The 21,828-nt window shown below is 40.6% G+C and overlaps 2 protein-coding genes across 2 annotated transcripts in view; one reads left to right on the top strand and one right to left on the bottom strand.

The window, feature by feature from the left end:
* Nucleotides 1–12,942, top strand: part of phlpp1 (PH domain and leucine rich repeat protein phosphatase 1) — a 51,265-nt gene extending 38,323 nt beyond the window's left edge. The window contains exons 5-17 of the mRNA XM_028020763.1: nucleotides 1,244–1,390; nucleotides 3,156–3,383; nucleotides 3,835–4,037; nucleotides 4,361–4,421; nucleotides 5,475–5,570; nucleotides 6,171–6,326; nucleotides 7,069–7,269; nucleotides 7,700–7,862; nucleotides 7,937–8,067; nucleotides 8,283–8,396; nucleotides 9,268–9,462; nucleotides 10,095–10,323; nucleotides 10,407–12,942. Of these exons, the coding sequence (XP_027876564.1) occupies nucleotides 1,244–1,390; nucleotides 3,156–3,383; nucleotides 3,835–4,037; nucleotides 4,361–4,421; nucleotides 5,475–5,570; nucleotides 6,171–6,326; nucleotides 7,069–7,269; nucleotides 7,700–7,862; nucleotides 7,937–8,067; nucleotides 8,283–8,396; nucleotides 9,268–9,462; nucleotides 10,095–10,323; nucleotides 10,407–11,726 (3,244 nt within the window). The 3' untranslated portion in view covers nucleotides 11,727–12,942. The remainder of the gene's footprint in view (nucleotides 1–1,243; nucleotides 1,391–3,155; nucleotides 3,384–3,834; nucleotides 4,038–4,360; nucleotides 4,422–5,474; nucleotides 5,571–6,170; nucleotides 6,327–7,068; nucleotides 7,270–7,699; nucleotides 7,863–7,936; nucleotides 8,068–8,282; nucleotides 8,397–9,267; nucleotides 9,463–10,094; nucleotides 10,324–10,406) is intronic.
* On the bottom strand, nucleotides 12,940–20,418 carry mep1bb (meprin A subunit beta b). The gene is made up of 14 exons (XM_028020764.1): nucleotides 20,280–20,418; nucleotides 20,156–20,174; nucleotides 20,011–20,061; nucleotides 19,864–19,907; nucleotides 19,702–19,780; nucleotides 17,973–18,090; nucleotides 17,626–17,804; nucleotides 16,885–17,103; nucleotides 16,563–16,715; nucleotides 15,792–16,007; nucleotides 15,218–15,685; nucleotides 14,949–15,128; nucleotides 14,048–14,198; nucleotides 12,940–13,412 (listed from the first exon to the last, which is right to left on the bottom strand). The coding sequence occupies exons 1-14, from the start codon at nucleotides 20,352–20,354 to the stop codon at nucleotides 13,184–13,186; spliced, it is 2,181 nt and encodes a 726-aa protein (XP_027876565.1). The 5' UTR covers nucleotides 20,355–20,418; the 3' UTR covers nucleotides 12,940–13,183.
* Between the last annotated feature and the right edge of the window lie 1,410 nt (nucleotides 20,419–21,828).

The raw sequence follows: 21,828 nt of genomic DNA on the forward strand, positions 1-21,828 counted from the left end.
TTTTTCCTGTGTGGTGTCTGGAAATTATTCTGTGCAAATGCTGCAGAATAAAGGTCATATGAGGACTTTGTAAGATTTCTGCTCTTAAATATTTTAGCGATGTGAAATACATGACCAGAACTTTGTTCTTGTTCTTGCTACCACAAAATAGTAAATTGCTCTGTTCTTGTAGGCTAGATGTCTACAATTACTGAGAACACAAGAGCAAGTGTTTTATTGTTACAGACAAAAATAAATAAATAAAATTAAACATATATGCTAACCTGTACTTTAAAACTGCAGCTTACATACCAAAACAAACCAAAATGATGCTATCACGCTGGGAGTTGCTCACGTAATCAGTGCTTCATTAGCACTGCAAGGAAGGTGGATTAGTAAGAACATTCAAGATATTTTTTCTTGCTCAGCCGTGATGAATTATTTAAAATTGGAGCAGAGGCGACATTATGCTCCGTCTCAGAGAGCAGTCTCTCTATAACACAGTTTTACTATTATTTCAGTAACAAGACAATGTGACTACCAAGATCAGGTTTTAAACTATCTAGTTAGTATCTTATGTTACATGTCGGAATGACCTAACATGATATAATGGAGGAGACACAGAGAGACTGAGGCGAAGGCATGACTCTTTCTCAGCCATTTGCAGAGACTAATTTAGTAATCAAGAGGTGTTTTCTGACATAATCTCCACCAATTTCAAGCAGGAGCCACCCTCAGTTGGAATTACTTGGCCACCCTAATCAATAGCTCTGACATCCTTATCATTGTCATGATATATTGTGTGAATGTGTGTTTAGCTTGAGTTTGGAAAAAATACAATCAAATACTTGTTATGGCAGCTACTGTGGAAAAATAAAAAGTTGTTTGATAAATAAAGAAAAGCTCATTCTGCAAAGTTCACTTTAGTTTTGTTCTCCTAAGGGCTCCTATAAGGGTCATTAATATGTCAAGAGGGGACACACTGAATGCCACTGGCCTCTGATGTTTAAATAAATAACAGACACTCATGCTTCATTTGTTTACTCAACAAATCAACATGAATCTTTAAAACTACTCTGTCTTTGGGGATGTTGAAATTCATTGTATTTTTTTTATTTATCTAAATATATTCAAGTTAGACTTTGCTTCACTTCCCATGTATATATTTACGAATGCGCTATTTTTTTATTGTTATATTAATCCTTACAACATATAAGAAAGCTTTTAAATTTGCCCTCTCCATCTCTGTTCTCTTCTTCTCCAGGTTCTCTCGTCTCCGCAGCCTCAACCTCTCCAATAACCACCTTGGTCAGTTCCCGTTGGCCATTTGTGACATCCCCACCCTGACAGAGGTCAACCTCAGCTGTAACTACATGGACTCTGTCCCCAGCTCTGTGGGGGCCATGAGCAAGTAAGCAAAAGAAGCAATTTACACAGAAGCAATGGAAATAAAATGTTTTTTTTGTTTGTTTTTTTTACCAGTGTCAAAAAGCAAAAGTTACATATATTAAAGATCTAAATCTTTGGTAATGTCAGGGGCTTAATATACTTCCCCATATTTGATTTTTAGGATATTTTATATTTTGTTTGCTTTTGGTGTTTACCTTCCTCTATCTGCTATTAGTTTCTGTAGATACACTTTTTGCAACAGTGCACCGCATTTCTATTTTATTCTTTTCTGTGTCAAATGTTTGCATAGCCAAATGTGTGGATTTTAAAAGGGCATGACCTTACTCATGCAGTACTTTTGGTCTACTTATTTATTTATTTATTTTTGTATTGTGTTGTTTGTAATGATCTTAGCTCAACAATGGCCTGACCAGTGGGTTATAAGCTTCCTTTGTCTGTCAACTTTAATGCACATTTCACTTTGATAAAAGATCTTTTTTAATCAGCTATGAGTTGGGTTTGAACACATTTGCTGACAGATTTTATTAATCTCCTTAAGCTGCTAAAAATTTATTTTTCTACACAATTCTGACAAATTACCTCTATAAATACTACCAACACTTAGCTGTAATTGTCAGCCACATGCTGACAATAACAGATGGTATGAAATGCCTTAAGTAAGGAATCACAGCCCTGAAGCAATCAACTTCAGTGTCTTTTGTTGGGATTTTATGTGAAAGATCAACACAAAAAATATGTGATTAAACAGTAAAAGGAGAAACATAGATGATTTTCAAAATTTCTCCCAACTAAAATTCAGAGAAATATAGTGTGCATTTGTTTTCAGCTTAGGGGTATCAGTACTCTGACACCCCTAAGTAAATTCCAATGGAACTTCTGAATATTTTCAGAAATCATTTTATTTCTCGTACTTTTATTTAAGACACCATCCCAACCATGAAAGTAGGTGTGGAGATTCTATTTTTTGAGGACGCTAACTACAGGACATTCCAGGAAGAAAATCCACCAGAGGCAGCATAAAACCTGAAACTGAGTGAAGGTCCGCCTTCAAGTAGGACAACTGCCCTGAACAGATCAGGAGCTGAAATGGTTAAGAACATGATGCTTCCTTATATTAGACGTGCCCAGTCAAATTCCAGACCTGCGTGCACCTCAGAATCTGTGGCAGCACTTGAAAATTGACACTTCATTCAGTCTAACTGGGAAAATAATGTTTTTACCAGGTTTGTTAAAGGTCTATTTCCAAATATGCAAAGCTTGTAGAGCCATATCCTAAAAGATTTGCAACTGAGCTTTGACTCAGGAAGGCTTAAAACAAATACATGGCATAGTCAGTTGAAAACCATGCATTGTTTCTCTTTAAGCTTTCAATTTTAGTCAACTTGGTGTTGTTCTTGGTCTGTCACATAAAATCCCATTAATCTAAGCTAAACTTTGTGGTCGTAAAAACACAAAATGTGAACGAGTTCTGGGATTACATTTCAGAACACTCCTTCATATTCAGACCTCAGTTGAAGCCAAACATGCTGGTATGCAGGGTATGAACTTTTGAAGATGAGAAGGTAATCTGCAGGACGGATCTGGTATGCCTGTAAATTCCTAAAGTGACCAGTAGGGTAGCTATTCTGCTGCTGCCATCTACTGGACATTAAGTAAACTGATTATTGAGGCATACCATGTTGCATGTTGATCTGATGTTGCTTGATAAAGTCCTGAGTCAACATTAGATGTGTCCTTGTCAAAATCCCTGACCGTTCCTCTTTCAGTTTGCAGACATTCCTGTTGGACGGAAACAGTTTAAGTGAGCTGCCGTGTGAGCTGGGGTCCCTGCAGAGGCTGAGCTACTTAGGCCTTTCCTTCAACCAGTTCAGCCACGTGCCCCAGGTGCTCGAGCGCTTGGCCTCCATGGAGAAGCTTTGCATGGCTGGAAACAACCAGGAAACGCTCACCCTGCAGAATTTCAGACTGCTCCATGTCAAACACATCGATCTAAGGTAAAACAGCACAGGCAGCTCACTGTAGTTTTTACGTTTAGAAGGGATTTTCTGAATGAACTCATTGAACTCTGCCCAGAACAATGCATGACTTCGATTTTCCAGTCATTCCTGTCGCAAATGTTATACACATTGACATGCTTTAATCTCACTAATTATGGAAAGAAAAACATCAGAGCTAGAAATCATTTGCCTACCCATTAAGTCCCCTCTTGTCGTCTGGGGAAACGCAGAGCTGGAGTGACTTGCACTATTTCACAGTTAATGCTTCACTAACCGTTTGTCGAAGAAATTTTGAAATCAGCTGCAGTTATTACTCTTCTTCAGCTTTCATCTTGTTTTGTAAATCACACTCCTACTGAATAGAGGGCAACAGAAATCCACCACTAATATGTAAACACAATTCACAGTCTGGTCCAGCTGAAGATGAACCCCTTTCCTCCTCTGTTAGGTTGAATAAGATCTCCGTCATGGTGCCAGACGAGCCGGACCTGCTGAGGCATGTGACCCAGCTGGACCTGAGGGATAACCAGCTGACGGAACTTGACGCCTCCATCTTCCCCAGGCTGGAGGTCCTCCACTGCGAGAGGAACCACATAACGTGTCTTAAGGTCAAAGGTTCCCTGCTCAAAGGCATCTACGCCTCAAACAATGGTGAGTGTAGTTCTGAATTAATAGGTAGAGCTTTTCCTTTTGAACCACATCCTCATTTGTTTCTCAGCTATACCTGAATCCCTTCTCTATAGGTGTTTTATACCATAGATGTGTCATCTCAGATGTGCCACTCGTGTTCATCTGTTCTCATTCTTTCGATTTTCTCATCAATAAAACTCTCTAATTCTCCCTCTCCATGATTCCCCTTCGCTCATCATCGCTCTGCAGCTCCCTCCCCAGTCCTCTCCTCCATTTTAGATCTTCCTGCTTTTTTATTAGGCCGTCCTTGCTGTAGGTTAATGTGTTTGGATTTCTCCCCACAGAATTACGACAGCTAGATGTAAGTCCTGTGCCCTCCAATCTCACTTACATGGATATCTCGAGGTGAGTAAAAAAGTATTTGTGTTTTGTAAAAAAAGGAACTGTAATAAAATAGTCAAATAACTGATGAATTCTGGATCTATTGGATTAACGTACGTACATCCAGTATATATTCATAACTACCTAACCCATCCGAAAACAAGTAAGAATAAAAAAGATAATCATAAGTAAAAATTTGATCTTTTATGTACCATTTGCTTATTCATGAAAACACACAGTCTTATGGCTCATGGTTGCCCAGACTCCAGTAGACAGCTGAAGTTGTTCTGTGGTTTCTGGCACTGAAATGTTAGCAGCAGATCCTTTAAGTCCTTTGAGGTGGGGCCTCTATGGACCTCACTTGATTGAATTGAGATCCCATTTTGTTTCGTGGCATTATCCAGCTGAAGGAGCCCACAGCCATCAGAGAATAACATTTCCACCACTTTGCTCTCTGAAACAGCATCAACGTCTTTAGCATTTTGAGCTACACTAGCTTGGCTAGCCATTACACTCTGGACATTGTCTACCTCCCTGAACTCTTTACGTTTGGCCATTTTTATTTCTGCTTTCAGCACATTAACTTTCAGGACACATTTCATTTACTTGTAAAATATCCTCTTGCCATAATGAAGAGATGATGAGTGGTCATGCTTTTAAGATCATATAACTGCACGAGAATAAAGATTATTGAAGAAGAATGTAAATGGGCATTGTTAAAAAAAACTGCTATGCCTAACCCAATAGTCAATTGTTTTACTCTTTACAATGATGGAAACTTTCATTTCAATGTTTTGACATTGACATTTAACAAAGCTCGACATTGAGACTATGTTTGATTTATAATGTTTAATTTTAAAATTTGACAAAACCAAGTGGCCTTCAGAGAGTCGCATAATGAAGAAGAGTTTCCCATCTGAGTGTAAGACAGCACTGCCAGGACTCCATTTACCTAAATCTATAGTGCTACATAATGCAGAAAAAGGACATTTATTCACTCTAACTTATATTCCATCTAAGTAACACAGTTTGAAAACGACACATCATTCATCATCATCACCCCTTGTCCCCCACCAGGAACCACATGGAGTCCTTGCCAGACTGGCTGTGTGAAGCGAAGAAACTGGAAGTCCTGGACGTGAGCCACAACCTCATCACCGAGCTCCCGGCGAGGTGAGTCTCCCTCTCGCCGCAAACATGCCTGTAAATGTGGAGCAATGCCGTGTTATTCTCTCTGCCCTTTGTCAAGTGATGTATCTATCCCCCATAGAGCCTCATAAATCACACTGATAGCCGCTAACCTCTAGATGCTTTGTGAACTGGCTGCTTCTCTTTATGTAGCATTTTTAGAAGGTTGGTTCAGATGCACCTTTTACTCTTTGCCATGCTTTGCATCAACCTTGCTCTCTTGGTTTCTCTCCTGTTCTCCTCTTTCTCTCTCTTCCTACCGCTGGTCTCCGTTTTGTCTGGACATTTATTTTTTACCCAATAAGTGTCAGGATGATGAATTTCAGTTACAGGAGGCACCAGAGGCGCTGCTACTCTCAAATTTTCTTCCTTCCTCATCCGCACATCCAGCTTTGTCCTTCACTTTCCCTTTTTACTCTCTCTTCAATAACTGCAGTCTACCTCAATTTATCTATATCTGCTTGTCTGCCCACCCTACAGAATCTCAGCTATCAATCCATCTTAATCATCTATCTGTCTGTTGAAATTGCGTATCCATCACATGTCAGTGCTGACCCAGCTCTCTGGATATTTCTCATGCTGCAGGTTGTTCTGCAGCAACAGCCTAAGGAAGCTGAGTGCTGGACATAACCAGCTGCAGAAGTTGCCTCAAAGAGTGGAGCGCCCTCTGCTGGAGGTTTTGGATGTTCAGCATAATCAACTGGTGGAACTTCCCTGCAACCTGTTCCTCAAATCCAACAGGTAGCTTTAAGAATTGGCTAAAAGTGACTGGTTTTCTTTTCTTTTTTTTACAATTATGCATCCTTAAGTCAAAGAGGAGCTTGAGGGAACAGGGACTTCAGGTGTACGAAGATCAAAGACAAAACTAACTGAAGAAAACATTACAAAGGGAGATTAAATCTACAAACAGCCTGAGAGGAAAATTTGTAGTTTAACAAAGCTTCTCATTGGTGTGTTTTTTAAATAATGTATAGGGCTTTCCACTGAAGGTTTATATAAATGCAAAACTTGTTAAAAGCCAACTGAAGAAAAAAATTTTTTTTTTAATTATGTTTGTTTTGGTTACTAGAGGAACAAGAATCAGCTGATCAGCTGACATGGGAAAACACCACAACAAGCGAGCGTACTGATAACCAATCAAGATTGCATCAATGAGACGGCATCATATTTTAACAACTTGGGCAAAAAATATAGTCAGTGAATAATCTGGTTATTCTAGTCTCCCTTGGCCCTTTGAGTTTTCATTATCTCAAAAATATTCCTGAACCCCATGAAGTTTCCTCACATTCAGCTCAAATAAATAAAATACATGTGAATTGCCTCTGATTAATTCTGCATAAAACTCTGATATGTGGCAGCTTGAAAGTTGGCATAATATAGTAAATCATTGGATGTGTTTCCCAGTTTAGATATGCATCTCTGTTTTTCTGTCCCTTAAAAACCATGAAAATAACTGAGCACTTCTCATGTGTTTTGGGTTCAGTTTACGATGCGTAAATGCATCAGCCAACAAGCTGGAGCACCTGCCACCCTCCAGTCTGTCAGAGGAAAGCCACAGCATCCTGCAGGAGCTCTACCTGACCAATAACTGGCTGACGGACAAGTGTGTGCCGATGCTCACAGGTCACACACACCTGCGGGTTTTGCACATGGCATACAACCACCTCCAAACCTTCCCAGCGAGGTAAAGAGTTCCTTCACGAGTTCACGAAATCTGAACATGTATTATAAAGATGATTATAAATGTTCTGGGGGGGGGTTTATTCATAAATGAAAAATTTATAATTCCTAAAAAAGTTTAGGATATATTTTTGCTTTCTTGCATCTACATCACCATCTAACAGTGCCTGCATGTGGTCCTGAAAAGTATAACATTTAATTTGAGCATTTTCCAAGCCTGGAAATGTATAGGAAGGATAATTTAGACAGAACTCTGTACTTCTGATAAGATATGACATTTGACTGAATGTTTTGTTTTAGCACAGTCAGCACACACATGCAAGGAAAAGATCACATTATGACAGCTGACCTCATCTGTGAACTTCTCTGTTCTTTAAAGAATCTCAGGTAATTAGTTCATGCTTCAGCTCATCTGTTTCCTTTTTACCCTTCAGTAAAATGGCCAAGTTGGAGGAGCTGGAGGAGGCGGACCTGAGTGGAAACATGCTGAAGACTGTTCCCACCACCATCATGAACTGTAGACGGATGCACACGCTTATTGCCCATTCCAACTCCATCGAGGTCTTCCCTGAGGTCATGCAGCTGATGGAGATGAAAGTAAGGCTTCAGCAGCAGCTCATCTTCATGATTTTGCAGCTCTGAGCCTCCATCTGCAACATTCTGTTTTTCAGTGTGTGGACCTGAGCTGTAATGAGCTGAGTGAGATCACTCTCCCAGAGAATCTGCCTCCAAAACTTCAGGAGCTGGACCTCACTGGCAACCCTCGCCTCAACCTGGACCATAAAACCCTCGAGCAGCTTAAGTACGCCAACTTCATCTGAGCACATCTTTTCATTTCCCACTAGAAGCTGTTTCTCAGTTTACTCTGTTTTTCCTTGCGATATATTATTTAGTTTTCCTTTATGTTCATTATTTCTCCGCTGTTTGTTCATAATAACCTATAGCTTTAGTTTATGTATTTATGTGCCTGAAGATAAGGGAATGATTTTGATCTGCTTTGTGTTTTTTGTCTTCCAGTAACATTCGCTGTTTCCGTATTGATCCACCACCAACCTTTTCATCGAATGAGGCATCTGGGGGGCCCGCTGTGTGGAGTCATGGTTACACAGAGGCCTCAGGCGTAAAGAACAAGTGAGCTAAATTCAGTCAAGAGTGAAAAGAACAACCTCCATCGTGTTTGTGCTGAAAAGCCTCACTAATATAATCCTTCTGAGAATTTGTGTTCTAAAAGATGACTTTAATGAAAGAAATATAGAAGCAGTGCTCTTCTAAAACATGAGCACTTGCTGCAGAACCTCTTTCTTGGTTAAAATTAGAACTACAAAGCAATGAACAAATTAAATATTTTCTTTGATGACAGAAAGGGAAGAAGGGTTACTGTAGCCTGGAAAAGTCTGGAATTTGATTTCAGTATTTTCCATGTTTGGAGAAGTACAGAAAAACTTTACTCCCTACCCCACTGTCTGAATGTTCTCCATGCTTTTCTCCTTCCTGATACACTTTCTTGTGTCCTTCTTCCTTTCCTTTTTTTGTCCTTCCTTTTGTTTTAGCTCCCATCCCTCTGTCTTTTTTTATTCTGTCCTCCTTGTCTTCATTTTCTTTCTTGCCATTCTTCCTTCTTTCCTTTTTTCTCATGACTTCTTTCTCTCTCTTTCTTTGGTTCTTTATTCTTTTCTTTCGTTCAATGTTTGCTTTCTTGCTTCTTACCTCCATTGCTTCTTTTATTTCAGTTTCTTGTATTTTTGAGTTTTCATATTTAAAGTCTGCCCACTCTAGGATATATGCTGTAAATTCAAAGGGAAGTTTGGCATTTTATATTTTTGAATTAACATAATGGACTAAGAACTTGGAAAATTTAAAACACCTCTTTGCATGAAAAATGTTTGGGAACCTTAGCAGATATTTAGGTATTCATCCAAACTGATCATAATAAGCATTACTTAATTTTTTTCTGTTTAGCTCTTGTCATTTCCTCACAGAGTGATTGTCTGTATCTTTTCAGACTCTGCGTTGCCGCCCTTTCAGTAAACAGTTTCTGTGGGAGTCGGGAAGCTCTGTATGGCGTGTTTGACGGAGACAGGAACGTGGAAGTGCCCTACCTGCTGCAGTGCACGATGAACGACGTCCTGGCCGAGGAAATCCACAAGACAAAAAGCGAAGAGGATTACATGACCAACACCTTCCTCGTCATGCAAAGGTACATGACCAGCAGTAACACGCTAAGCAGTAACACGCTATGTTCTCTAAACAACTGGACGTTATTTTGCAAGCAAGTGATTTTTTTGGTGGAGGAAGAGAATTTTGGTGGTCTTTGTGATTTTTTTAATTTTACAAGTGAGTGCAATAGATATAAAAAATGTGGTTAAATGTTGTTTTTGTGTGTGTTTAATGATAACATTGCATAACTTAAAGTTGTGTTTTCTTGAAGCAGTCTGTTTAGTGATCATTGTGTTTTGGTTTTTGTTTGTTTTTTTCAGAGGGCTTTGACTACAGTGATGTTGGGTCACAGTCTATTTCCAAAAAGAGTTTAGCAGATTTTTAAATACTTTATATCATCAGTTTAATTATCGCAATAAATGCCACAAAATATTATGATGAACTCTTAACCACAGCTCACCCGTCCCTACCATCAAGTTGTCAGAGATTATGGATGGAAAATGAATCTGTTGACCAAACCTGTCCCAGTCCCAGGGTTTTAATTTTCGGGTTTTGAATGGCATCATGATTATGTTTGTACATAAACACTCCCTCTTGAATATTTGCAACTTAAAATCTGTTCAATAAACCGTCGTCTTCTCTCTTTCTTTTTCATCCTTTTTCCCCTTGAAGGAAATTGGGAACAGCCGGACAGAAACTTGGCGGCTCTGCAGCCCTGTGTCACATCCGCCACGACCCCACCGACCCCAGTGGCTGCTTCATCCTCACAGCAGCTAATGTGGGAAAGTGCCAGGCCATCCTGTGCCGGGACGGGAAGCCCATGTCCCTGTCGCTGCTTCACAACGTGGGCCTTGAGGAGGAATACCGTAGGATCAGGCAGCACAGAGCCATCGTGACTGAGGTAGAGGTTACAAAAAAAAAAAAACTGAAGGAAATCTAGTTTCAAATGTTCTCTGTATTGATTTTCATCCTCCTTTCTTCCAGGACAACAAGGTGAACGGGGTGACTGACTCCACAAGGATTATGGGCTACTCCTTCCTTTACCCTTCAGTCATTCCTTGCCCCTATGTGCAGACGGTGACTCTCACCCCTCAGGATGAGTTCTTCATCCTGGGCAGCCGCGGGCTGTGGGACGCTGTGTCTCCTACAGAAGCAGTGGAGGCGGTTCGGAATGTCCCGGACGGTCTCGCTGCGGCTAAGAAGCTCTGCACCTTGGCTCAAGGCTACGGCTGTACCGACAGCCTGAGTGCAGTCGTGGTGCAGCTCAGCGTGAGTGAAGACTGCTGCTCCTGCTGCTGCTCCGACCCGCCCCAGCCTCCCCCTAGCCCCGGCCTGGGCGCCTACCCATCGTCGTCTTCTGCCATTAAGGATCGACCCTCGGACGGCTCCCTGCCCGTTCCGCCGTCTTCCTGCAGCGAAATCAGCAGCGAGATCAGCACCAGCGAGATGAGCAGCGAGGTGGGCTCCACGGCCTCGTCCGACGAGCCCCCGCAGAGCTCCTTTGTGCTGCTGCAGGATCAGCCTCACCACCCTCAGCTTCACTTGCACCATCAAGCCCAGCTGCTGTCTCTACAGCAGCAGCAGTCCCACACCACCGCCCAAACCTGCCAGTATCTCCTCCCAGGTTCAGAGCTGGCTTCCGCTCGGAACTGCTGTGCGCTCCACCCGGCCTGCCTGGCCGGCTCCTTTCAGAGGCAGCTGTCCAGCGCCACCTTCTCCAGCGCCTTGTCCGACAACGGGCTGGACAGCGAGGACGAGGAGCCCATCGCCGGCGTCTTCTCCAACGGGAGCCGAGTGGAAGTGGAGGCAGACGTTCACTGCCTGAAAGCGGAGCTGTCGCAGTTATCATCGCCCCAAAGCCTCCTACCCGTAACGTCCAGCCAGGAACGCACCTTGCTCAACCTTCCTCCACCTCCTCCACCTCCGTGCACCCCCGAGCCCCTGGAGGACAGTATCGACCTGAACCTGGCAGAGGCCGAGAACGGCCTGGAGAGAGACGAGTCGTGGCCAGGTGTGGGAGCAGGAGCTGGGGATGGTGGGAAGTTTCCGGGGAAGAGGAGGGTTAACGGTTCGGTGGCGCGTCAAGAGAAGAGTCACAACCTCATCGAGGTGGCAGCCGACGCCCCGTCCAAGAAATCAGGGGGTTACTTCACAGCTCCGGCTCAGCCCGACCCGGACGACCAGTTCATCATCCCCCCTGAGCTGGAGGAAGAGGTGAAGGAGATCATGAAGCAGCATCAGCAGAAACAGCAGAAGCCAGCCGGGACGGATCAGCCCACTGATTACTACGACACCCCTCTATAGACGGACACAGATTCATCTCCTCTACAGCACGCCATGATTCTTCCGTTCATGCCCATGGACGGGTGGGTTTTGCCTGGAGGCTGTAGAATGCACATGTGAAAGTGTTTCACAACAGGCTTCTCTGCCATGCGCCATCCCTTTGGAGGAACATGTAATGAAGCATTCTCAGAGTGAAACAAGCAAATGAGCCCTTTAATGATCCTCAACCTCCTCAAATCGCCTGAGAGGACACAAATTCCACGCGCCCTTCTCGCAGACCCGATGTTTTTTTGTTTGTTTTTGTTTTTCCAGTACATAATCAACACTAGTCTATTTGCAAATAGCATTAGCTTGTCACTGTACTTAATATGGATAACAATTCCATTGTTATTTTGTTTTGTAAGAACTTAAATCAGTGTGATCGCAGTGAAGTTGCTAAAAGGAACCTTTTGAAATACAGACTCATCTTTTTATTATCAATCGATTTTTGGTGAATCCTACGCCATTAATACCACACCTAACTGTTTTAGATAGGGCATTTAAAATACTGTATTTCTTCAGTAAATCACAGCTCTTGGCCTGTAAAATGACATAGAGATTTTTTTGTAGAAAATTTCCAATACTAACTCCTAGGAGTTGCATACTCTTTATGGTGACTCAGTCACTTTTTTACTAATCTTCTCTGAGAGAAATGGTGATTCTTTTTCAATGATTGTAAATAAGAAAAATATTGTATACTGATGCTTTTAAAGGAACTGTATGTCGGTGAAGGCTTTTAGCTGTGGGGAGGATTTATTGTTTGCTGTTATGGAGGCGTGCCCCCTTTATCTTATGGTGTAAACCCACAAATACAACATCACAACAGACACACACACACAACTGTAAATGTGCAATTGCAGGATGGAAACTAGCATTCCGTAAAACATTTATACACTAAGTTGCAATGGTTTGCTCCACTTTGTTGAACTGTGATGTCCTGTAGTCATCACTGTATCTACTGAACACTAATAGGTATTTGCATGCACACGCAAACAATCACACACACACGTACACACATGAGACATTCACATACATGGATACTCACAAGTAATTAGTCCCACCTCCCTCCTACAGTAACTGTTATCACCGGCATGACTGTGTCTAGTTCAGTAACACCAACAAGTATAGCCACATGGAAACGAGACACTACAAAATGTTCCTGTCTTTGGTATAATAAATTTTAAATTTGTGAATATAAGCGTTGTTGTCTGAGACTTTATTTTTTATTTTTTTGACATGTTCACAGTTTTATGCAACGATGACAACCTTAATAAAAGCTTAATTTAGAATATGTCCATTTACACATTAAAACTTCCTCCATCGCTTCCATGTCTTTGCATCAAATGACCAATAGGTGGCACTCTAAGGCAACATTAGATTTAATCCAGCTCTCCATCAACAGCTGTAATGTTTTCATTGGAAAAAAGTCCAAGTTATTGTTAGGGTCTATCATTGGCATGCACATTTTGCATGTACATGTTGCTACTGTTGTTCATAATCTTTTTCTTGTACTTCTTCTTCACACAGAGGACACTGACTACTGTGATCACTAACATTGCTCCCAGCACAGACAGGGAGGAGGCCAGTGCTAGAGTGGTTTTATCCTGCGTGGAGCCTTTGTGCTGACAGACATTCCCGTAGTACCACCAGTCATCGCCCACCACACACCTGCAGAGCAGATGAAAGGGGATAGAAACAAGAAAATCTGACTGTTGTGTTTTCAGGATCCCTACATAGTTTCAAGGTTTCTAAGGGGTCTTAAAGAGTCATAAATTGTTTTAAATGTAAGAATATGAATTTTAACACCCTAACATATCTTAAGGGCATTCTGATATTATTCTGATATAGGCTCATAAATTACATTATCTCATGCTGATTTTTTTAAAACAATTACTAATAAAAAATAATAATAATAATAATGGATTGGTGTCATTCATTAATTCTGTTCCTGGCTAAAATAAACTCAACATGTTGCCTTATATTGTGACAAAATTCATTTTGCAGTATAACTTATCCATTCCAGCTTGTGAACCATCAAGTATTCTCTTGAAACTGTTTTTCTGTTTTTTGTAACTTTTTTTAGGAAATTGAGACAGTTTTAAACTAATTATTTCCTCATAATCATGTAGGTCTTAAATTCATATGAGTGTTTTTCAGAAGTCTTACACCTGTCAATGTGTCAATAACAAAAGCAGAGTTTACGAAGAAAAATAATTAATCTTTGGTATTTTTTGTTGTATCATTTAAAAAAAAAACAGCTTAGCACTGACTATGGTTATTTTTTATAGTCAAAACCTGCTCACCTGCAGGAAGGCTTCCCTTGATCCCCAATGCAGATTCCACTATTCTGGCACAGCACATTTTGGCAAATATCTGAAGCATTAGTGGTTGTGGATGTGATAGGTTTTAAGGTTGTGGAAGGCACAGGCTGGGTTTGTGTCAGATGGGCCACATCTATAAACAAAGATAAGATAAATGAGCGATTATATCCTTGCATGCTTTCATACGGGCAAGGAAATGTCTTTTCAGCACAGTAGCACAGTTACAACCCTGATGGTGTCACATAGGTGCACAGATCAAACGTATTGTTTTATTATAGCAGGCTTTGGATTGTTTATATTGGTTTGATCTGTATAGGCTTATGTAATCAGATCCAGAGGTGGGAGGTAGCACAGTACAAAAACTTTATTACAGTATTTTTAAGTATTTTTTGCAGTTATCTGTACTTTTCTTAAAGAACAGATAACTGCATTGTAATTATTATTACAATGACTTTACTTTTGGTCCCTACATCTGAACACAAATATCTGTATTGAACTCCTTACATTCTCAAGACTAACTCATTACTTGTACATGTATGATTTTACTTGAGTTTAGGTAAAATTCATAACAAAATCAAGGAAAAAATCATCCAAGCAGAGAAAAGGGGTCCCACACAGCTTATGACACAGAGAAAAAATTATGATAGGCATGGATAAAATGGGGAATAGTGATGATGGGACAGGTTCAGAAAAGCAAGCAATTCCCCATCTATTGCCCAAGAGAACTCTTTGTTGTGAGCTCCAAGAATCTGTGATGTTCTGACGTAGCTTTATTGTAGAATGTAGTGGTGTTGATGTGTAAGTAAATAGTCAGGATGAGTGGGAGTTGGAGCATTTTCAGAGGAGCTGACGTTGAGTTTATGTAGTCATTTGTTGACTTTACCTTCCATTGTGAGTAGAAAAATGGCATCTCCTCCCTTGATAAAGTCTCTGCTCCTAGCTCTGAGGTGTGTGAGATACACTGGAGTACCAAAACCCGGCCCTCGGAAATACTTGGACCCATCGGTATCCGTCACCTCAGTGCCAACCTTCCTCGGATCGTCCCAGAAAAAAAGGTCAGAATCTGAAACAATGTTGAAAGGTTGCGTGAAGTTTAAACTATAAAAAGCAGCTTAGCGCATGTTACAAGATTCTTCTCTGTGACAGCCTCACTTGTTGCCTTCATGGTTGGGTCAGTGGTGACGCTGCGCTGATTGGACATGCGCTTTTGAATGTGAGGGTGCTGATCCATCAGCATCATGGTCATCTGCTTCCATGGGCAAGGCCATGTTTGTCCGGTGTCCCCCTCCCGCGCCACAAGGTGAGCGTAGGCAGACAACTGTCCAGAATTGTCCTCTTTACCGCTGGGATAAAGCTGCATCTGGAAGGTGTAACCCTCCTTGAAGGTGAAGGGGGGGCTAAAGATAGAGGTGTCGGGTGGGGTCGTATCCATGACCTGGTTGAAGTTTTTCACCCGCCATACAAACTCGGGGCAGGTGGTCTCAGAAAGGTTAATGTCATCCAGTGAGAGTCCTCCTGCTGCCGGACCCGAGCCCCCCTTTGTCCCTTCAAACACAACTCTGAACTTTTTTTTCACATCTAGACTCACATGGTGCAGCTGCCACAAATCCTGAGGAGATCCTATGTGAAAATGAGAAGAAAAAAAAGAGGATTGAAATTAGAAATCACTCGATGGCTTCATTTCTCCAGCAGAACTGTGTGAGCAGCATAGCTTTGACATAGTCACCAGTTAGTGTTGTTATAAAGCGCAGCGTTCCACTGGGATTAGTTTCATCGTACTCCCTGACGTGGATCTTCAGGGTGTCGCTGGGACCAGCACTGTTGTAGTAGAAAAACTGCAAACACTGATACCCTCTTTTTGGATAAACAAGCCTGCTCTCCAGCACGGCTGTGTCTCCAGTGTTGGCCGTACCAGTGCTAAAGTGCATAAAGTATCCTGATCCTAGAACAAGGGCATAAAAAATTAATGTCAATCGTAATGTATTGTATTTGCACTGTGGATGTGACAGTAGCAGACTCACTTTAGCATCCCTGGTAAAGCTATGTAAAAACCTTGTACTATGTACTGTACTGTGTAAAAGTACTTAACTTAGTACTTAACTTAGTACTGTGTAAAAGACAGCTAACAGTAGAAGAAACATCATGCACTTATTTTAACTTTTTTTTTTCAAAATCTGGGTGGAGTAGGCATGTTGGAAACGTATCATATCATCATAATGTTGGAGATGAAAGTGAAGTTCGAATTTTTTTATGTGGATGTCTGGTTTAAACTTTTTAAAACATTTACAAGCACAGATAGATGTAAAGGATGAAAAAACAAAATTAAAAAGGAATTTTTGAAAATCATGTGTTGACTTTATTTTTTATTCAAGTAAAGAATGAAAATAAAAGATTATGAAAGATGCTTTTGAAATTGAATTTAAATTAAACTCTATTTAGTGTAGAAATGCAATGTTTATTTCAACAGTGTCTCATATCTCTCTAAGATCTATCTCACCTGTGCATTTGCCCATGTTGGAATAGTCCATGTCAGGCCCTCCAGCTGCACTAGCGACCCTGACCCAGTCGGCCTTGTCCCCATGTCCTTGGATCATCCCACAGATATTCTCACGCTCAAAGTCACACGAGTCCAGGAAAGTTGAGCCTTGAGCTAGAAAAAATGTGGTAAGCACATGTAGGAACAGCAATAAACTCAACATAGCGTAATTCTGTTTGTCCACATGTTTCAATGTGGCCCAACTGAAAAAAGCGACCTGAATGTTTCAATTACTTTTGTTTTTGCTAAGAAAAAAAAAGCCCTGTATGTTGTTGACTCTTACTGCACTTGTAGAGGCGGTTCAACTTCAGCAGGTCACTGTCACTGAACTCCATTCGCTGTCCAATGACATCGTTGAAAGCAGGGATCTTGGTGACGATGGTGGGCTCAGAACCGTTCTGGAAAGCACCTTTGCTGTAGTGCATCATGGAGTTGTAGTCGTAGGGCACGCCCAAAGAGCTGGAAACGGTGTCATCATATGTGTTGAAGTTGTGTTCTCTGCCTACAGAGAAAAAAAAACAGTCTTTTTCAGCACACTTTTAGAAAACTCTTAAAAAGCTTGTTTATTCATAGGTGTTTAAAGATGTTCTAGAAATTGCCGACCTGTCTATGGAAAATGTACTTTGACTACATTTTAAAGGAGATGATACATTAGAAATTTGATGAGCATAGGTCAATTTCTTATGGATATACTTATCATGTATGCAATGAAACAATCGGTGCACTAAAAGTTGCAATAAAACTCTGAAGCAGCGATACATTTTTCTTAGTTTATTATACACAAGTGAAAATCATTTACTAGATAGTTGACTTCTGTTGCTCTGGAATTTATTTATGCATAGCACAGAAAGGACATTACTGACTACTTTGTATATATTTCATAGAAAATATAGATGAAATACTGAAGTTTTTGTAACAATGTGTGAAACATTCTAAGAGGTAAGACTACTTTTGTAAGGCACTGCATATGCAATCAAGATTTTACAAAAAGAATCATTATTGTCATAAAAAAAAAAACTAGTACCTTCCAAGATGCGGTTCCACATGATCTGCACATAGTCATCACGGTCTGACTTGGACTGCTCATGCCAGAAGCCCAGAGCATGAAGGAACTCATGTTCTATCGTAGCAATGCGGTCGCAGTTTGTTCCTATTGACAACCTCTGCTTCCCGACCTTGCGATTACCAACAGAGGAGAAGCAGCTTTGGGAAGGGGAGAAATGCTTTTATGAACATCAAATAAAACCAGCAGTCTTATCTCAACGACTCCTTCTCATGTGCTGAATTAATGATGCTTTAATCCCCAACAAGGTACAGCTTGTCTTACCATCTAAAAGGGTAAAAAGAAATAATAGGTTCTTCTTGTCTTACCCGTCTCCTTTAAAGATGGAAATGTAGTTTTCTTCCCCGCTCCATGGATTGAAGTCAATGCAGGTCTTGAGGCGGTACTGTTCAAAGGCCTTTAGAATTACGCCTTTTGCATTGATCTCTTCAGAGGAGACAACACAAGCGAATCAGGTCTATTAAAGTTTAAATGTTCTTCATCGTCAAAGCTACATGTGAACCTGTATATATGTTGCTGCTGTTACACCTGAGTCTGTGAAGGTAGATGTTACTCCGATTCTGACATCACTCACTGTCTGCACTTTTGGCTGTAGACCTTTTCATCACTATTCCTTCCTTGTACCACTTTTGATAGAGGAGCAGCAGGTTTAAAAATGCTCTGACTCAGTCTTCCAGGTTTTTCTCTTTGGCCTTCATCAAACACATTTGCTGTTCACTTTCTACCCAAACCATCCCACTCACTGATATGATCAAGATTTAATCAGTGTTATGTTATTAGATTACAGGAGGAATAAAACGGACATTACACCACTAACCATTGGGGGAAAATGTGTGGAGAGGGTAGCTGATTTCCGTTTCCTGGAGGTCCACATTGAGCAGGGCCTCACATGGAACATGAACACCTTCGAGCTGATAAAAAAGGCCCAGCAAAGACTGTACTTCCTGAGGGTTCTCAGGCGGAACAACATCAAGGAGAAGCTGCTGGTGTCCTTCTACAAGTGCTCCATAGAGAGCATACTGACCTACTGTATCTGCGTATGGTATAACAGCAGCACTACGGCTCAAAGGAAAGCTCTCCAAAGGGTTGTGAATACAGCCCAAAAAATCATTGGCTGCCCTCTCCCCTCACTGGAGGACCTGCACAGCGACCGCTGTCTAAGAAAAGCACAACACATCACAAAGGACACTTCTCACCCCGGACTTTCTCTGTTCACACTGCTGCCTTCACGCAGAAGATACAGAGCAACCAGAACAAGAACCAACCGCCTCAGAAACAGTTTCTACCCGATAGCAATAACAAAACTAAATGCAATCAAAAACAACCATTAATCATCATAATTGATGTATGTGAGAATGTGGCTGTTCTTACTTTTTTTTTTTTTGCCAGTTGTTTGTTGATTCTTGCATTGTGTGTGAATTGTGAGACAGTTATTTTTTGTTTTTGGGCATGTGCACCGACTGATGGCACCCTTTGAATTTCGTTGTTCTTGTGACAATGACAATAAAGATTTATCTTGTCTTATCTTATCTTATGTTCTTCACCTGCCATGTAAAGTGATATTTACATACTCACAGAAGTACTGTCTATCTGTGTTTCTGTATCTGCATCTGACAATTTTTATTTATTTATTTTTTCTCAAAACCACATAGATTCCAGTGCAGGATTATGAACAAACAACTTGTAGATCACCAGCACACTTATGACACTTATGATAATGATTGTTGACAGTAATCTTGGCTCTCTATCAGCTTTAGAGCTTGGACAATAAGAAGATGGCACAACATGTTATGTTCACAGTGTGTCGTCAGTAGGGCGCCAACATGTTTTATGCACAATTATATTCTAAAACACGTAAAGTAAAACTTGTTAAGAAAATGTTAATAAACAAAATAAAGTTGCAAATATGTAGCACAGGTAAAAGCTATGCACTGTTGCCAAGTCATACTGAAATTAAATGCAAATGTTGAGTAAATCTGTTTACATTAAGTTATTTTCAGGCTATATTTTACCAAATGCTTCAACAGACATTCTTACCTAAGTCATCTTCCATGTAATAGGGAACAGTTTTTGGCCACTTGTACTCATCCCCAATGATAGAATTCCATGTTTGTGTCTGTAGTGGCAAGAATAAACCAATCTGTGATTTTACAAGTTTCACATGTACAGATGGAAATTAGACAAAATATTCAAATCTACCTCATCGAGTACAATGTCTCCCTCTACCAGATTCAGCCCTGCCTCTGTGAGCACAAAGAGCACAAGTATTATCGGTTTACAGGGTAACCAAGTGCAAACCAGGAAAAAACGGAGAACAAAGTGACCCAAACTGTTGTCTCGACATACTTTCATTGATGTCAAAAATGTCGAGGTCTCGTCCACCATCTACATCAAAGTCTGCGGAAAACAGAAATAAATAAACATGTTGAAGACATTTGTGTTTAGCATTATGAAAGAGCGAAGTCCACAGGTTTCTAAAGAAAATGCTTACCTGGTATCTTTGCAGTCGGCTACGGGATGAATAGGGTAAAAAGTATTGAATAACAAAGTAATTACAATATATATATTTTTTACAATTTTAAAACCCATACTATTAGATCAAATCAATATCTTACCAAACAAAGGGCGGTAACACAGAGAAGGCAACAAATGTGAAGTACAAGAACAGCATTTTTTTGTCTTCGCACCATGTTGTACTGTCTTCATTGAGAAGTACATAAATGGCAGTGACCGTGCAAAGTTAATGTTACGGAGGCAGAAATGACAATGGTTGATGATAAAACACATTTCACAAGTCAATAACTGACAGAGCCATAAACAATAAAGTTACACAACAACTTCGCTCCCCTCTGCTTTTATGCCAATAAATCTTTACACCTTAGCAAAATACCTCAGAACAGCAAACAGAGAATATCTTAGCCCTGCAAAAAAGTATTCACACACTTGACTTTTTTACATCTTGTTAGGAAGTAACCAAATACTTTAGTACATTTAAATTGGATTCTAATTAAGCAAGGTAAAGTAATATATACTTGTGAAGTGAGAGAAACAGGACACATGGTGTTTAAAAAATAATAATGATAAATCTTGTTTTAAAAGTGTTTTATACACTTTTTAGACCCCCTTCCAGTCCCTTTTACCTTTAGACACAGCTATCCTCCTACGCTGACAAGTTGAGGAAGGAGAACATTAACCAGAGCAGCTAATAGGTTTTTGGTAACTCTGGAAGAGCTGCACAACTCAGGCTGGAGAATTTATTGACAGTACAGCCTGTGCACTCCACCTGGGCAGTAGACATAAATGCCCTTTGGAGTTGGAGTGGCAAGCAGAAAGCCACTTGTTGCAAGACAATAAGTCCCTTTGGCAATTTAGCACAAGCCATGTAGTACCGGTCACGTGAGACCTATAAATGGTTCTTGGCCTCCAACAGATCAGAGGACACACCATCCCTATTGTGAAAAATGGTGGCAGCAGCGTCACACCATGTGGTTGCTTTTCCTAAACAGGAGCAGGAAAGTCAGAGAGTTTAGGAAGATAGATGGAACAAAATACTGGGAAGAAAATCTCTGGAAGGAAAAAAATAAAATAAAAATAATGCAAAGCCCTCCCAAAAGTATTGGTAGTCATGTCTGTCTTAATATTTGCTTCTACCAGGTTTTATGATTGCAGGATGCTTAATGTCACTGTCTCACATACAGGTCACATATATTAAACAGGGTTGGCAGAAATTATAGTTTCATACTTAGGAAACTGTGAAATCTCTCCAAAGAATAAATTATTGAGCTTCTGTGGAAGTGGTCATGTTATCTTTAAGTACTGATGCACATTTCCACATCAGTGTTGCACCTTGGATTAAGAAAACACAAGTGCTTCTTGATGACATTAGCTAATATGACTACAATAGTTTTTCCTCTGTAGCGCATGATTAACAGACACATAATTGTAAAAACATAGATCTATTTATTTATTTTTTTTCTTTTACCACTGCAGCACAATATTTTGCAGGAACTGACTTTATAAACTGTACGCCTGTCTGATTTAGTGTGCTTCTTTTCATCACTATGGTTACCTGCTCATTCTCTTTCAAACCAAATGCAGCTGGTTGTTAAAAAATACTTTGCTGTCAGCGCCACCAGCACTGGAATGTCTCCACAGACACCAATG

This window comes from Xiphophorus couchianus, chromosome 6, assembly GCF_001444195.1.
Source record: "Xiphophorus couchianus chromosome 6, X_couchianus-1.0, whole genome shotgun sequence".
Classification (NCBI taxonomy): Eukaryota; Metazoa; Chordata; class Actinopteri; order Cyprinodontiformes; family Poeciliidae; genus Xiphophorus; species Xiphophorus couchianus.

Bases quoted from the DNA above. Each gene is read 5' to 3' on its own strand.
- mep1bb (XM_028020764.1), bottom strand. From the start codon at position 20,354: ATGGTGCGAAGACAAAAAAATGCTGTTCTTGTACTTCACATTTGTTGC. The intron at 19,781-19,863 runs GTAGATTTGAAT...TTGCCACTACAG, and splicing joins GAGACATTGTACTCGATGAG to ACACAAACATGGAATTCTAT. The intron at 17,104-17,625 runs GTACTAGTTTTT...TTTTCTCTGTAG, and splicing joins GTGGAACCGCATCTTGGAAG to GCAGAGAACACAACTTCAAC.